We start from the raw sequence: 17,350 nt of genomic DNA, 5'->3' as shown, positions 1-17,350 counted from the left end.
GGATTTAAACAAAACAAAAAACAAAACGGGTCCTAGTTGTTATAACAACACCAAGCCAAACGAGTCCAGGAAAATCCAACCACTCAGCGTGCGCGAGTGTCTCCGATTTTAGCCAATGAGAAGGACGCGCCGTACGTAAGGCCGCCCAATTGGGGCGCGAGCGGCGCGGTATTTGAATCCTGGAATCAGACCTCGCCGGCGATTCCTGGAGGTGCGGGTCGGGATCTTAGGCCTAACGGCGTCGCGGAAGCCCGGGCCCTCCCCCTCTAGTCCGCGTTCCCTCCTGGGCCAGCGGGCTGTCAGTCTAGTCTTCCTGGATCCTAATGGCTCTGCTCCGACGCCCGACGGTGAGTTGGCCCGGCGTCCCCCTTACACCGGTCGTGGGCTTCTCCCCGCAACACCCTCAACCTCCCCTGACTCTTGTCCATACCGACGCTGCTTTTCCCTTCCTTGGGGCTCCCGGGTTCCCTCGCATCCAGGGCCCTCTGTAGCCGGCTTCTCCCCACCGGCCCTCGGATGGAAGAGGTGTAGGACAATGCGCCCGGGGTGCTTCCTGTCCAGTGAGTCTCCCTAGGCGGTACTCAGCGACCTCCAAGCGCTTTTTGTTAGAGCACTGCTCTACAAATGCAAATTTAGTTTACTTATAAATTTGCTAACTTAGGGCACTGTTTTGCGAGCTGGGGAGTAGCACAGGGTGAAATTCCATAGTCTGTGAAGTTGGTCAGCTGACAGCCATGGCTTTTTTCTTTTCACATATTGCTTTGTATGATTTTCCTGCTATTTCCTCACACTGTGGCTTAGGTCAGTAATGTCTGGGTTTGTTCTTGTAAAAAAATGAATTAATTTACTCGAGTGAATAGAGAATTTGCATATAATTGGCAGCCTGATTGAAAAGGATTCAAATTTATTTCACCATTGCAAAAATCAAAGTGTTCTGATATTTTGGGTATATTTCCTGTGCATTTGAATGGTATCTGCATCTACTTTTCCTCTGCTGAAAACGAGAGGGCCCTGGCACAGCTGTGTTCCATCATTCTGACTAATAGGCTAGTTAAGAGCTGCCAATCCTACCTTCCAATTGAACTTAAACACAGCCACATTACTGGGCTTCAACCCATAAACATTAAACTTCCAACGTTGTTTAAAGATTGCAAGTAGCTGCTGGAAATATTGAACAATGTGACTTTTAAGAATGGAGTCCTGATGTGACGCTGTAAGATAAGCACTGAACTGCTAACCACAAGGTCAGTGGTTCAAACCCACCAGCCACTCCTCAGAAATCCTATACAGGATGAGTTGGAACCAACTCTAGGTCATTTAACAATAGGTGCAATACATGCAAGTATTCAGTTCATGGTCCTTTAAGGATCTAAGTGAAACTGGTGAGTAATTTGTTTCTTATCTAGCCCTTTGTTGTTGTTGTTGTTGTTAAGTGCCATCAAGTCGGGTCCGACCCATAGCGACCCTGTACAGGGTTTCCGAGGGTGTAAATCTTTACGGGAGTAGAAAGCGTCATTATCTAGCCCTTAGGTGCTTTAATAGTTGAATTATTTCTGTTGAAGTGAATTTCCCCCTGTGCCTCAATCTATCCTGGTAGGTGCTCTTAAGCCCCTGTTGATGATAGATTGTTTAGGATTACCCATTGCCGTTGAGTTGATTCCGACTCAGTGACCCTATAGAACAAAATAGAACTCCTTTGGGTTTCCTAGATGAAATCTATACGGAAGCAGACAGCCTCATCTTTTTCCTAATGGGTTTGAACCACAGACCTATAAGGTTAGCAATGCTGTGCCACCAGGGATGTGTTTTTGTTTTGTTTTAATTGTAGGACTCAACACTTAAGGATAGACTAAGGAACTCTTGTCTCGTAGTGGTTACAAATCAGGCTGTGAACCACAAGGTCAGCAGTTCGAAACTACCAGGAAAGATGAGGCTCCCATGAAGATTTACAGCCTCGGAAACCCTGTACAGGGTTGCTATGAGTCGGAACCGACTCCATGGCACATAACAACAACAATGCTGTTCTTTCTCATAAACTGTTCATCAATACTGTAATACAGACCTTTTTGTATGAATTACTTTTTCTAGTAAGGTATGTTGCTAAGCATATTTTGTCTGAAGCAAGTTAAGGTTAGCTAATGATTTTCCCCCCTACAATTCTAGCCCTCCCTAAACTAAAACTGCTTTAGCCAAGAAAATTATATCCTTTCTAAGTATCCTTAGGATGCTATACTGGAAGTGGCCCACTCACCTATACCATGGAATTTAGAAGACAACTATCTGACCAACTTATTGGAAGAGTCCATATATGTGCCCATTCCAAAGAAAGATGATACAACAGAATGCAGAAATTATTGAACAAAATCATTACTATCACCTGCAAGTAAAACTTTGCTGAAGATAATTCAAAAACAATTGCAGTTGTATATTGACAGGGAACTGCCAGAAATGTAAGCCGGATTCATAAGAAGACATGGAATGAAGGATATCAAGCTGATGTTAGATTGATCTGAAAGCAGAGAATGCCAGAAAGATATTTTCTTGTGTTTTATTGACTGTGCAAAGGTATTCAACTAACGTGGTTCACAACAAGTTATGAATAACATTGCAAAGGATGGAATTCCAGAACGCTTTTGCATGGTTTTAAGTCAGGAAAGGTGTATATCAGGGTTGCATCCTTCCACCATACTTATTCAATCTGCATGCTGACTAAGTAATCCAAGAAACTGGACTATCTGAAGAAGAATGCTGCATCAGAAAACAAACAAAGCTGCATCAGGTTTGGAGGAAGATTTGCTAACAACCTGCAATATGCAGATGATACAACTTTGCTTGGTGAAAGCAAAGAGAACTTGGAGCACTTCTTGATGAAGATTAAAGACTTCAAAATGGATTGCATCTCAACATACAGAAAATTTAAAAAATCACAGAACTAGACCATTAAGCAGCATCATGATAAATGAAGAAAAGATTGAAGTTATCAAATATTTCATTTTACTTGAATCTACAGTTAATGCCCATAGAAGCAGCAGTTAGGAAAGCAAATGACATAATACATTGGGCAAATCTGCTGCAGAAGACCTCTAAAGTGTTCAGAAATGTTATTTCTGAAGTTGTGCCTGATGTAAGCCATGGTATTTTCAATGACCTCATATACATGTGAAAACTGGACAATGAGAAAGGCAGACCAAAGAAGAAACGATGCATTTGAATTATGTTGGGCTACCAAAGAATGAGCAAATCTGTCTTGAAAGGCACATAGTCAGAATGCTTAGAAGTAAGAATGGCAAGCAAGACTGTCTCACTTACTTTGCACTAGTCCCTAGAGAAGAACATGATGTTTTGTAAAGTTGAAGGTAAGCAAAAAAAAAGGAAGGCAGACCCACAATGAGACGGATTGAAACAATGACTGCAACAATTGGCTGAAACATAGCAACAGTTGTGAGGAGGCCTCAAGACTGGGCAGTGTTTCATTTTGTTATATTGGATCACTGTGAGTCAGAACTGACTCGATGACACCTACCAACAAGTATCTTTAATGTAAGAGAAAATATGTTCATTCTGTAAACGATGTCTAAGGAATTTATCTTTCTAGAATAGCAGAAAAATTAAAAGCTAGTTTAGGTTTTAAGTTTCTACATTTTAAATAACCAGTTGTGTAATAGATTTTTTTTGTGTGTTATATCCTAATTATTCTTACTAATTTCTATATAAGAAGAATTTTGAATAGATACCATAAATTTATAGGAACATTTAATAAGGGACTTTGTTGTTAACTACCTTTGAATTGGTTCCAACTCATAGTGACCCTGTAAAGGGTTTCCAAGGAGTGGCTGGTGAGTTTGAACTGCTGACCTTGTATTCAAACCTACCTTGTGGTCTAGTGATTATCCTACAGCGCCACACCAGGACTACTAGTAACAGACTGGTATCCTGGTATGGCACTGTAGGATAAGCACTGAACTGCAGGGTTGGCTATTAAAGATCGCTATGCATGTAATGCATTAAGGTACTTAACAACAATAAGTGACTTGGTGCTATATGAGAAATAATCAGAAGTTTTAAGGTTTCTTACAGGCTTTCATGAATACTCAGAATACCTTTATAAGACTAGTGGGAGAATATTATAAAGTAAACGAGTGATTTGCCTAATTTAGAAGGATGTTATCAGTCAAAAACAACATTATAAGGCCTAAAATCTACCTTTCTCACTTTGAAATAGATCTGAGCATAATCACCTTTCCCAAAACAAACAATTCTAAATTTGTGTATTAGATAGCAAAAAATTTTAAATAGTCTAAACTCTTTATTCTTTTTCTTTCTCTCTTTCTGTTTTTATTAGGTGTCCAGTGATGTGGAAAATATTGACAAAGAAATTAATTCTAAAACTAAGAGTCATGTGACGATTAGACGGGCAGTTTTAGAAGAAATTGGAAATAGAGTTACAAGCAGAGCAACACAAGTAGCTAAGGTAACTGCCATGAGGACTGTATGTGGGCATGCAAGGGTGCATTCTGTGTAGCTCTGACTGGAAAAACTCCTTTTTTTCCTTCTAGAAAGCTCCGAACACTAAAGTACCAGTTCAAACCACCAAAACAACAAATGCCAAGAAACAACTGAAACCTACTGCTTCTGTGAAACCAGTACAGATGGAAATGTTGGCTCCAAAGGTAGGAAGTTCTGAACTTACTAACATACCTTATGTTGTAGCTAGTTTTTAACTAGACTGCAAGAATGCCTTTGGCATCACTACAACTTTCAAAGAAACTTAGGCTTTTAAGCATAAGTGTAGTAAATATGGAGTCCTGGTGTGGTGCTGTGGGTTAATGAGCTGGACTGCAAGGTTGGTTTGAAATGTAAGATCGGCAGTTCAAGTTCACAAGCTGCTCCTATTCAGGGTCACTATGGGTCAGGACTGACTCGACAGCACTTGACAACAACCGTCTAGTGGTGGTACCTTTATTTAATGTTATAACCTTGAATAACAAAGTTAGTCACCTTAATAGCCAAGTAAGTGTAATATTCTCAGAGTTTAGGCATTCTTAAAATAATCCACTGTAAGGATGAATTTGCCTACAAAGGCTTTGGAAGCTCACAATTCAGAGACCTACGCTCATGTAGGAACAAGGTAATGCCAAAATTGTTGTTGTTGTTAAGTGCCCTTGACTTGGTCTTGACTCAATAGTGACCTTGTATAGGGTTTTTGAGGAGCAGCTGGTGGGTTTGAATTGCTGACCTTGTGGTTTGTAGCCCAGTGCTGATCCTACAGCACCACACCAGGAGTCTAATGCCAAAATCCTGTGTCTCTGTAACTGTTTAGCTTAGTGTAAACTAGAATGATAATAGACCCATTGACTTGTTCACATTCCCTCATGTTCAAGTTCATGCAGCTATTCATTCATATAATACTTGACACTTAACTAGGAGACAGGCACTATTGTAGGTTCTGAGAATACAACACTAGCTACTCTATACTTTTTAACTCAAAAAATGTAATTTTTATTATGTTTGAAATTTTTAAATATGAAGCATTGCATATATGTAGAAAATAAAAATATTGAGCACTTACTACATATATGCATAGTGGTTACGAATTGGGCTGTGAACCACAAGGTCAGTAGTTTGAAACTACCAGCTATTCCTCAGGAGAAAGATGAGGCTTGCTGCTCCTGTAAAGATTTACAACCTCGGAAACCCTGTACAGGGTCGCTATAAGTTGGAACCAACTCCACAGCACATAACCACCACCACCATATATATACGTATACACACACATACACGTATATGGAATCCTGGTATGGTGCTGTGGGCTAATGCGTCAGGCTGCAAAGTTTGAACGGCAAGGTCAGTGGTTCAAGCTCACCAGCTGCTCCTTGGAAACCCTATACAGGGTTGCTATGGGTTGGAATCGACTTGACGACACTTGACAACAACAACATACATGTGTATATATATGTATAAACACACACATGTTGTTTGTTGTTGTTTAGTGCCAGCCAGTCGTTTCTGACCCATAGCGACCCTGTATATGGTTTCCAAGGAGTGACTGGTGAGCTTGAACTGCCAACTTGCGATTCAAACTGACCTTGCAGTCCAGTGCATTAACCCTACAGCGCCATACCAGGACTTCTATGTGTGTGTGTGGTTTAGGCCAGAGACTTATCTAAAAGGAGTTTGTGGAAAATGGAATGAAAAGATAATGGAATTTTTCGACAAACTTTTTCAAGCCCCCCTCTTACTTAGAAATTAAATTAGTGATGCTAGTTGCCCCTTGGAAATATGTAAGGATGAATGTCAAATGACTGGGACAGATGTAAGTGCCGTCCTTTGGAAAGTGCACCTACAAGAGAGCGAGAGAACCCCAAGGGGTGGAATGGTGTTCCAAGGGAGAAATGGCATGGTGTGAGTGGGATTTTTAAAACTTATATTGTGCATTGAGTGAGTGAAGGTTCCCAGGGCAGATCGTCAGTTTTACATTCAGGAAACCATTGCAGTCCCCTCCATGCACCATCGCTTAATAGTATTTACCTGTGTTGCCTAGTATAAGTGCAATATTAAGGGTAGGGGAAGCTGATGGGAAAGGGTGTGCTTTTGGGAACAGAAGGCAGCAACAAGAATAAAAGTACCAGAGTGTAAGTCGGCTTACATAGTCGTGCCCTTTACCCAGAGATGCTGATTTGGGTCAGAAGGTGAGGAAGCAGAACATAAAGTTGGGGAAAAGTTTATCGTTGAAGGCTTGGAATTTGGACTTTATCCCTTTAAGCAGTGTTGTGGATTGAATTGTATCCTTCAAAAATATGTGTTATAAATCCTGACCATTATACCTGTGGCTATAGTCCCATTGGAGTCTGGGATTACCTTGTTATGTTAAGAGACTATGGAAGTAAGTGCCATTGAGTTGGTTCTGACTCATCGCGACCTTGTATAGCATTTCTGAGGAACAGCTGATGGGTTTGAACCACCAATTTTGTAGTTCGCAGTCCAGTGCTGATCCTACAGTGCCATACCAGGAGTGTGTTTTAAACCATTCCTCACCTTAGGGACCTAAAAAGAACTGATTAGTATCGACAAAATGGGGGCGATAGATGCCGAGCCAAAAGAAGATCGCTAAGAAGTGAACGAAAAGAGACAAGGAACCGTCCCCACAGCTGACAGGGCAGACCTTGCCCTGGAGCTGGCTTCCCGAGGTTAGACTTCTAGCCTTGTGAATGGTGGGTGTGGGGTGCTGTCAAGTTGGTTCTGACTCATAGTGATCTTGTATAGAGTTTTCTGAGACTTAGGGGAGCAAAAAGCCTCACCTTTCTCCCACGGAGCAGCTTGTGGATTCAGACTGCTGACTTTGCTGTTATCTGCCCAATGCGTAACCCACTATGCCACCAGGGCTCCTTAGCCTCCTGAATAGTAAGAAAATAAGTTTCTGTTTGTTAAAGCCGCCTGCGTGTGGTATTTCTGTTGTAGCAGCAGTAGAGAACTTAAACACTAAGGACCCAGTGACCATTTTTGAAAAGAGAAGAAATGAAAGCAGTGTAGCGTGGCCATGGAAGGGGAGGCACGGTAGGAGGGGCCACATTTGTCCTCATCAGACTTGATGAGAGTCTGAACTCATTCATCCGTATCTCACACATGTAGAGTTTACCAATGACTGTATGAAGATGTATCGGCGTTCCTTTCAGGGGCACCGTCCTATCTGTGTTTAGAAGGAATAACTTGGATATGTTGCTTAAGGTAGAGGATTGAGACTTTTAAACACTTGTATATTTTTTAAAAGCTTAAGGAATAAATTATAAATCGGGAGTGAGGTCATTGGGGGAAGGTGTCCTGTTTGGCTTAGACATGTTGAGGTGACAGAAGGACATTGACCTGGAGGGTCAGACTTGAAGCCTTGTACATAGATGCAGTGGCTGGAAGCAAGCTGGCTGTTTGTTAGGCAGAAAATAATCTTTAAATTGAGAGTAAAACTTGGAACAAATGCTGTTGTTGGCTCACCATTAACATTTCACAAAGTCAGGGACCTCATGAATAACAGACCCAATTGTACGCTTTTAGACTTCGATTTGATTTTTTTGACCATTGTGTTGAATTTTATATGAGTAATTATTTGAATATGGTTCCTCCCATATTTCAGGACAATTTGACATTGTTTCAAATTGTTATTCTCTACCCAGTAAAGCTGTTTTTGAAATTTATCGTAAGAAAATCATCAGAGATACAGTGAAGGACTTTTAAATAGTGCTGTACTGAATTTCTCTTACATAGCAGAGAAGTGCCACATAATAGATCTGTTAAATCCATTGAATGAACTACTCTGCAACCATACGAGATACAAGAGGGGCTTCAGAAAGTTAGTGGAAACATTTCATTATCTTTCAAATTTATTTTTCCACAGCTTTTTTGAGGTCCCCTCATATGTTTTCATAGAATATTTTTAAATGTGGGAAAATCAGATTGCAGCACAATATATACACAATATATACACCCCAGATTTGCTGAATGTGGGACTGACTGATGATCTGTAAAGCGTCACTCAATTCACAGTAAAAAGGTAAAGAAAAATCCATTTTCTGTGTTCTGTTTGATAATAGTTAACCAATTTGATAATAGTTACCCTGTGTCTGTTTATCTCCATTTTGAGGTTTCTATAAAACATTTCTATTGCTCAAAAATCTCAACTATAAAAAAGTTATAATCAGAAGTTCTGCTCCCATCCTCAACCTTCTATTGATCCTTCTTCTCAATTGACCTAGCTCAGTCAGTAAAGGTTGGTAGTAGAAATTTACTCACCCATCCTTCATCCAGCTGCTCACCAAATAGGAGAACAGGTAGTTTTACATCCTCATGTTTCTGCTCTGACTTTTTACTTGTCTCCCATAACCCACATTACTCATTTGTTAATCTAGATTGAAAGTTTTTATTCTCAGATCACTTTTGCCCTTCAAAGGTTTGTGACAGTGAATTACATATGTAGAAATGGTTGAAAGGACAAATGTTTAGTTATGTATATCTTCACCACATTAAAACTGTGTAGCTGTTAACTAACTGGTGCAGTTTTTATTTTTTTATTTTTTGTAGTTAAATAATGGTTTTATTGCTCAAGTACATAAACAAATTTATGCAACCAGGGCAGATATTGTGGATGATTCGTATTTCCAATTGCGGGGAAGGACTCTCTTTGTTTTATAGTAGCGAGCCAGCCAGTGAATTCTGCTCTCAGTCAGAATCATTCGGAACTTGGCATCCTTATCCTTTCTGTTCCTTTGAAGATGCTTGCGAACAGCAACAACCTTTTTAATTAAATGGTAGAGATCCTCAGGAAGATCAGGAGCAAGTCCTTTGGACTTAAGGATTCTTAGGATTTTATTGCCAGTCACAAAACGTACTTGTGCCACGCCATGAGAATCTCTCAGGATCACACCAATCTGTTACGGGGTGAGGCCCTTCTTAGCCAGTTTGTAGATCTGCTCCTTCACGTTGTTGGACGTCAACTTCAGCCAGGTGGGGACGCTGCGGCGATAGGGTAGAGCCGACTAGGACAGGCCCTTCCCGGGAGCATGCATGCGACCCATGATGGCGTTGGTCAGGCAGCAAAAAAACTAGCTGGTGCAGTTTTGTAACCTGCATGCAGCAGACCTGGACAGAGGATTCCATAGTTGACCCACGTGCTTCTGGCAACTACCTGAATATCATTATGTCAGAGTCCAAAAAGAAGTGCAAGTTAAGAGCCAGGGCACAAACATCCTTGTCTAATCCTGGAGGCTTTGGGTATGGCTAAATCCAGGTTCATTTTTTTTTTTAACTGTTTTATTGTGAATTATGTGATAATTTACATGGGAGAACATTAGCTTTCGTTACATTGCCATGGTTACAATCCCCTCCATGCATCATCAACCAACCAAAGGGTACACCCTGCAAGCCTGCCCCCTGGTAGTCAGTACACAGCCCCTCTCCCTCTCTGGGTCTAGAGTCCCCAGCCGCTCCATCTCTCCATGTCATCATCTCTGCCTCCATCTCTGGCATCACTGTTTCTCTGGGTAGGGTCCCACACTCCACTCTTCTACCTTGATGGTTCCAGGGGCCTCTGCTCCTGGCCTGCAAAGTCAACCACTCCTCTCCTTTTGTTAAAAAATGTCTACCTTTACATTTCCAACCCTCACAGTCCTGATAATAATTATTCACTATTGTACCACAAGAGTGCTATCCCCATCTCCTTTCATCAGGCCTGCCCAGACAGATTGGGTACTACTCATTGGAGATTCTACACTCCTTTGTGCCCTCTGGATCTAGGTTCCCTCTTGAAAGCTTGTAAGCCAGTCACTTCTTGCCTTTGTAGGCTCCCCCTCCTTCCCCAGTTTGGGTAGCCAATGTCCAAGTTGTTCATCCCTGTCTACCCTGAGTATTGAGGAGGTGGGAATGATCCTCGCTGTTAAGATTTGTTCCCTTTTTTGAGCTACTGCATCCATAGGTGTAGGTCAAGTTCATCAAATTGTCTCCAATTACTCTTTTTTATCCTCTTCTTTCTTCTTCTAGTTGAGCTCTGATCATTCAGCCATTGAAGCCAAGTCAAGTGGGAATTATCTGCAAGTATGGATGTTCTTGTGCATATGCCCTCTTTTCTTAACAGCTGGACGCTTCACTCTCCACTCTAGTCCTCTGTGGCTATGTTACTCACTCTGGGCCCAGGAGTCCCCAGGTCTTGCCAACTGCTGGGTTTACAGGAGTGTATTGAATGTGGTTGGACTTAACTCGCAGCTTTATTGCTGTTTTTCCCTCACTTCCCCTTATTGGTGATCAGCGTGGTCACCAGTCAGAGCATGTGTCTGCTTCTGTAGTCCCATTGAGTGTTAGTCTTGGAACGGGGTTTGCCCTGAGGGGGCCTGACTGCTTGCCTTGATGTCTCCTGGGTGAACAACTTGCTTGCCTTTTAGTAGTCAGTTGAACTTTCTTTCAAGAGGTATCTTCTGTTTTTCTAGCTGCTCCAGGCTGGTCTGCTTGACCTTTCAAGTGGAAATTTCCCATCTCAGAAGATTGTAGATGGGTTTCAGGATCCCACCTATGGTCTTATGTAATGCAGAGGCTCCACAGGAAGCCTCCTTCACTGGGCAACTTCTAGCCCCCTTTAAGGTATTCCAATCAGTTATAGGTAGAAGATGGACTCACAAGCTTTCTATGGTGATATTTCTGGTTATTCTTTTTTCTCCCCCTCAAGTGTATATTAATCATTCCCTTCCTTGTTCCAAAACGTCTACCTTTGCATTTCCAACCCTCATAATCCGTCCTGATAAGCATTATTCACTACAGTATCACGAGTTACCCATCTGTATTTCCTTTTATCCGCTCCGCCCAGACAGATTGAATAGTACCCACTGGAGATTCTGCCTTCCTCCATGCTCCCTAGCCCTAGGTTCCCCCTTGAAAGCTTGTAAGCCAGTTACTTCTTGCCTTTGTAGTCCCCCCATCCCCATTTGGGTATCCAATGTCCAAGTTGCCCATCTCCGTCCACTCTGTGTGTGGAGGAGGTGGGCTGGTTCACTTTTGAGCAGAAAACTGGAAGGAGCTTTTCAAGAGGTCTGCCAATAATCTCTGCCTTTCTAAACCATGTTTCCTGGTATTGACCTCCCTTCCTGGGGAAGGGACTAATAATGTAACTTGAAACTCCATCGTTGTATTAAAAGGCACATTGGATTCCATTCACTCTTGCTAAATTCCTCCAGTGGTTTCACTTCACCTTTTCATCAAATCCCAACCTTAAGTGAGGTTCTGGTTAACTTTCCCAGCCCACCTTCTCATTCCTCACATGCTATACTTGTGCCAGACTAAATTAGCTTACAGTTCTCCTAATTGCTGGTGTTTCTTTGCTTCCTCTGGCAGTTTGCACCAGCATACTTTTGACAACTCATCTCCCATCAGTTCTTTCCTCTCTGGGAACGTTAGGTTTCTCTCCAGTGTCTCTTGTAGCTCTTCTCATTAATTCTAGCCCTTTGAGGTTCTCAAATTCTTGAATTAATGCCCTGAATACCTTTTGTTCACCTGACCTTCTGCCAGTTAAGACCGCTGGTGTCAGGGGAAAGATCATGTTTTGAACTGCTGATTTTAAAATTTTGTTTTATCCCTTCCTCATACTGCGGACATATTGTCAGGAGGGACCCGTCACTGGAGAAGGATATCATGTTTGGTAAGATGGAGGGTAAGAGAAAAAGAGGAAGTCCCCCAACGAGATGGATTGGCCAAGTGGCAGCATTGATGGACTCAAGCGTGGCAAAAATAGTGAGGTTGGCCCAGGATCGGGCAGTGTTTTATTAGGTCGCTATGGGTCGGTACCGACTTGGTGGCACTTGACAACAAACTAAGCACTAGAAACTGTGTTCATTGGGCTTCAATGTAGATTTAAGTTGTGTGGTTTATTATACAACCTTCTCTTTGATTTTGTTTTTTGTTTCCCTTATACATATTCCTGATAGCTCTCTCTGTGGGAAGTACTCACTACTCTTCTTAAGAGTCATGTATAATTTATACTTCAGTCCTGAATACTTGTTTTACCTGGTTTATAAATTTTTAATTTGTTTCATTTTTATGAGTAATTACCCAGTAAGCATAAAAAAAGAAAATACTGGATTGTACATTTGCTCAGTCTTTGCTTTTTCCTCCTGTTGTATTCATAGACTAGAATATGCTTTTCTGCCTTTTAGTTGTCAATTTCTCAATTTAAAATAGATTAGTTGAAGACAATAAAGTATTGCATTTGCAAAGGAGACTACTGCTAAAGAGAATGATCAGTTTCAATAATCTCTGTCCCCAGATAATTATGTTTCTGTTACTCAATAGCTATTTTACTGGGTGTCGTGGATTATAATGGATGTTTGAGATACCTTAGTCAACCAGGCCAGTTAAAATAAATAAGTAAATGTTCATTTAGGGAATTTGTATTCTAACAAGAAAATTAAAAAAAAACCAATAAACTTAATACAGAAATAAATCCTATAATTTAAAGGGAACAGAGGTAAATAAATACTGTTCTATACAGTGATAAATCCTGCCACAACAGTGATCTCTGGGTATATACATGGATAGAAACTCAAGCTGAACTACAAACATATCATCCCTGAATGTGGTAGAGCATACAGGGGGTAAAATTATAAAATCTTAGAGAGTACCAAACATCTCAGGGACACCATGGTCAGTTAACATAACAGAGTTCACAATGACAATGCTCTTCACCCTACTTTTGTGAGTGACTGGGATGTTAAAAGCTCCTGACTGGCCATCTAAGGTGCAACTATTGGTTTTTCCATGTGTGGAAGAAAGAAGAGTGGTGAAAATTGACACTTGGAAGCAATTAGTCCAGTGGACTAATGGACCATGTGAGCATCAATCAGTCTCCATGACCCTGAGCATCAATCAGTCTCCATGACCCTGAGACCAGAAGAACTAGATGGTGCCCAACTACCATAACCAACTGCTCTGAAAGGAATCCCATTCGAAGATCCTGAAAAGAGTGAAAGGAAATGTGAAACAAAACTCAAAATCATTACAAAAGGACCAAGTTTACTGGTCAGATAGAAACTGGTAGGACCATGAGACCTTTGGTCACATTTCAGGTTCAGAACTGAACTCACCCCCATGACTCAATTTTCAGTCAAGCAATAGATAGGTCTCCAGGGGGACAGCAGCACGAGTGAAGTGTGCACACCTTAGAATGGTCAAGCATTTATAACCTAAAGGGCAGCATTTGCCTAAAGAGAAAATTCTGAAGGGTTGGGAGAGTAGGAGGAATGGAAACAAGAAACACAGGGAGGAAGTGGGTGGGGAAAGTGATGAGATTACAATATATTGAGGAGATTGCAGCCATTGAGATGAAACAGTGATTTGGTGATGTAAAACAGAATGAGCTAATCGGTAAACCTCTGTGCAAAATGCTTTTTTTGAAAAAAAAGTAAATTCTGTATTTTATTATTAGAAGGTTATATATTCTATGAGGGAAAGAACATGCATACGTAGAGAGATCAGACATACTTGTATGGGAGAGGAGGGGGATTGACCACAGGTTGTAATATTAAATAAGAGGTTATGATAGATGTCATTCAGAAGGTAACATAAAGAACAACTTGAAGATGGTGAGGGTTGTATCCACAGGGATACGGGACAAGAGCATTCTTGTAGAGAAAGCCTCACCTGTTTGCTGCAAGGGAGAAGGAAGCCCTGTAGGCTGAAGTAAGTAGATGAGCTAAGGGGAGAGGAGTAAGGGATCCATCAGAGAGGAAAAGTAGGAGTAGGGACCAGCTCATGGAGGGTCTGTATGGCTTAGGCTTTTGTTTAGAGTGAAGTTGTTAATTGCCCATAAACTGAGTCCAACTGAGGGCAACCCCATGTGTGCAGAGTAGAACTACACTTTTGAGTTTGTTTTGGCTTTACCGTATCTCAAAAATGCATGTGATACTGATCTTGAAGCCAGTTGACTTCAAACGTATTTGTCATTAAGGCTCCTTCTGAGGTAATAGTAATACATGTGCTGTATTTTGTTGACATAGGGTCCATCTCCCCTCCATGAGGATGTCTCCATGAAGGAAGAGAAGCTGTGTCAAGCTTTCTCTGATGCCTTGCTCTGCAAAATCGAGGATATTGACCATGAAGATTGGGAGAACCCTCAGCTCTGCAGTGACTATGTGAAGGACATCTATCAATATCTGAGACAGCTTGAGGTGAGCGGGCCTTGTGTGTAGGTTGGACCAATCATGTGGAGTTTACCACACAGCGGAAATGAGAATGAGCTCAATTTTTTGAACTCTTCTTTCTACCGACAGGTTCTGCAATCCATAAAGCCACATTTTTTAGCTGGCAGTGATATCAATGGACGCATGCGTGCCATCCTGGTGGACTGGCTGGTGCAAGTTCACTCCAAGTTTAGGCTTCTACAGGAGACACTGTACATGTGTATTGCCATCATGGACCGCTTCCTGCAGGTAAGCGGCTGTCCTCAGAACGTAGCGTTTCCATCACAGAGGCCACAATTGGGGGCTCTCTCACAGTTTGAAGGGTAGAAGCCTGAATTCAGGGCTGCAGTTCGAGGGGAAGGCTTCTTCTCTCTGTGTCTCCTAGTTCTAGGAGGTTCCCAGGACATGCTCTGCTCCCAGCTCTTCTCTCTTGGTGGAAGTAGGTCCCTCTCTCTCTCTCTGCTTGTTTCTCTCAAAAAATCAAAGGTGATACAGGCTACACCCCAGTGAGACTCCCCTTCTGTCTCCTCAGGGCTGTAACTTGATTCAGGGTGATCTATTCCACCCTCATCTCCTTTCATGAGATCAAGGGCGATCATGGGGAAACATACATCAATGTATAACTGCCACACCACTGAGAATCGTGGCCCAGCCAGGTTGACATATATTTTTTGGGGGGGTTTATTCTGTGACGGTGGGGCTTCAGAAACCTCATGTCATCAGATAGTGTGTCATCAAACCATGCATTTAGGCTTTGGAGACAAAAAGTTAAGGAGGTCGGTGCATCTTTAGGAGCGACCCAAAGGCACTTTATGAAAAGTCCGAGAACTGCAGGTGCTGAAATGCGAGGTAGTGCAGGTTCATCAAGCTTTACCTTGTTGTTAAGTGCCGTCGAGTTGGTTCAAACCTGTAGCGACCCTGCATAGGATTTCCAAGGAGTGGCTGATTCAAACCGACCTTGTGGTTGTGTGCTTGTCCTACAGTGCCACCACACAATGATTCAGAGTGTTCCTAGGCATTCATTAAATTGCATGGCCTCATTTCTATTACTTTGAGTACCAATTTGGGGAGGAGCAGCAACTAGGAGCTTGATTGTCAGGCTTGGATTCATACCTTGGCTTCCCTACTCAATAACTGAGTGATCTTGGCTGGCTTCTGAATCTTCCTTTTAGGCCATCTATTTGTAAATGGAGTCCTGGTGTGGTGCTGTGGGTTAATGCACTGGACTGAAAAGTCAGTTTGAACTTTAAGGTTGGTGGTTCAAGCTCACCAGCTGCTCCTCGGAAACCCTATACACAGTCACTATGGGTCAGAACAGACTCAACAGCACTTAACAACAAAATTTGGAAATGAAAATAAAAATATGTACTTTCTAGGATTTTTATGAGAATTTGACGAAATCCCGGGTGAGGGCCTTAGCACTGTACTGTGCCTGGTACACAGTACTCGGTGGACAACAGTTGTCATGACAGGTGGAGGCACTTATTCAGGGTTCAGGTGCCCAGTGCCTGGAAGAGGGGCGTACGCAGTACCCCGGGTCCCTCTCAACATGCTCGACCCAAAGAACCAACCCTCTTGCTAGATCGAACTTTTTTTTTTAAGTTGTTATTGTGAATTATGTGATCGTTTACATGAGAGAATATTAGCTTTACATTCATCCTATCGTATATCATTTCATTGCCATGATTGCAATCCCCTCCATGCATCATCAACCAACCAAAGGGTAAATCCTACAAGCCTGCCATCCGAGTCCTCAACACACAGCTCCTCTCCCTCTCTGGGTCTAAAGTCCCCAGCTGCTCCATCTCTCCAGGTCATCGTCTCTGCCTCCATCTCTGGCGCCACTGCTTCTCTGGGTTGGGTCCCGCTCTCCGCTCTTCTGCCTTGATGGCCCCAGGGACCTCTGCATCTGGCCTGCAAAGTCAACCACTTGCCTCCTTTTGCTACAAAACATCTGCCTTTACATTTCCAACCCTCAAAGTCAGTCCTGATAGCAATTATTCACTATTGTGCCACAGAAGTGCTATCTATCTCTTTTCATCAGCCCCGCCCAGACAGATTGGATATTACTCAGTGGAGATTCTACCTTCCTCCAAGTCCTCTGGATCTAGGCTCCCTCTTGAAAGCTTGTAAGCCAGTCCCTTCTTGCCTTTGTAGGTTCCCCCTCCCCTCCCATTTTGGGTAGTCAGTGTCCAAGTTGCCCATCCCTGTCTACCCTGTATATTGAGTGGGTGGGAATGATCCACACTGTAAAGATTTGTTCCCTCTTTTGAGCTACTGCATCCATAGATGTAGGTCAAGTTCAGCAAATTGTATCAGATTACTCTTTTTTCCCTCTTCTTTCTTCTAGTTGAGTTCTGATCATCCAGTCATTGAAACCAGGTCAAGTGGGTATTATTTGCAAATGTGGATGTTCTTGTGCATATGCCTTCTCTTCTTATCAGCTGGATGCTTCACTCTCCACTCTAGTCCTCTGTGGCTATGTCACTGACTCTGGCCCAAGACTCCCCAGGTCTTGCCATACTGCTGATCAACCAGGTCTCCACCTGGGTTCACTGGATTCTATTGGATGTTGTCGGACTTAACTCACAGCTTCATTGTTGTTTTTTCCCTCACTTCCCCTTATCGGTGACCAACATAGTCAC

The 17,350-nt window shown here is 42.3% G+C and overlaps 1 protein-coding gene and 1 pseudogene across 1 annotated transcript in view; one reads left to right on the top strand and one right to left on the bottom strand.

The window, feature by feature from the left end:
* Nucleotides 1-310: 310 nt before the first annotated feature.
* Nucleotides 311-17,350, top strand: part of CCNB2 (cyclin B2) — a 32,169-nt gene continuing 15,129 nt past the window's right edge. Inside the window, exons 1-5 of the mRNA XM_006831593.1 lie at nucleotides 311-347; nucleotides 4,343-4,471; nucleotides 4,557-4,670; nucleotides 14,523-14,693; nucleotides 14,796-14,954. Of these exons, the coding sequence (XP_006831656.1) occupies nucleotides 324-347; nucleotides 4,343-4,471; nucleotides 4,557-4,670; nucleotides 14,523-14,693; nucleotides 14,796-14,954 (597 nt within the window). The 5' untranslated portion in view covers nucleotides 311-323. The remainder of the gene's footprint in view (nucleotides 348-4,342; nucleotides 4,472-4,556; nucleotides 4,671-14,522; nucleotides 14,694-14,795; nucleotides 14,955-17,350) is intronic.
* LOC102820548 lies at nucleotides 9,108-9,563 on the bottom strand (annotated as a pseudogene).

Source organism: Chrysochloris asiatica, unplaced genomic scaffold, assembly GCF_000296735.1.
Source record: "Chrysochloris asiatica unplaced genomic scaffold, ChrAsi1.0 scaffold00004, whole genome shotgun sequence".
NCBI lineage: Eukaryota > Metazoa > Chordata > Mammalia > Afrosoricida > Chrysochloridae > Chrysochloris > Chrysochloris asiatica.
The sequence above is the reverse complement of the archived record's forward strand: the minus strand, read 5'-3'. Positions and strand labels throughout refer to the sequence as shown.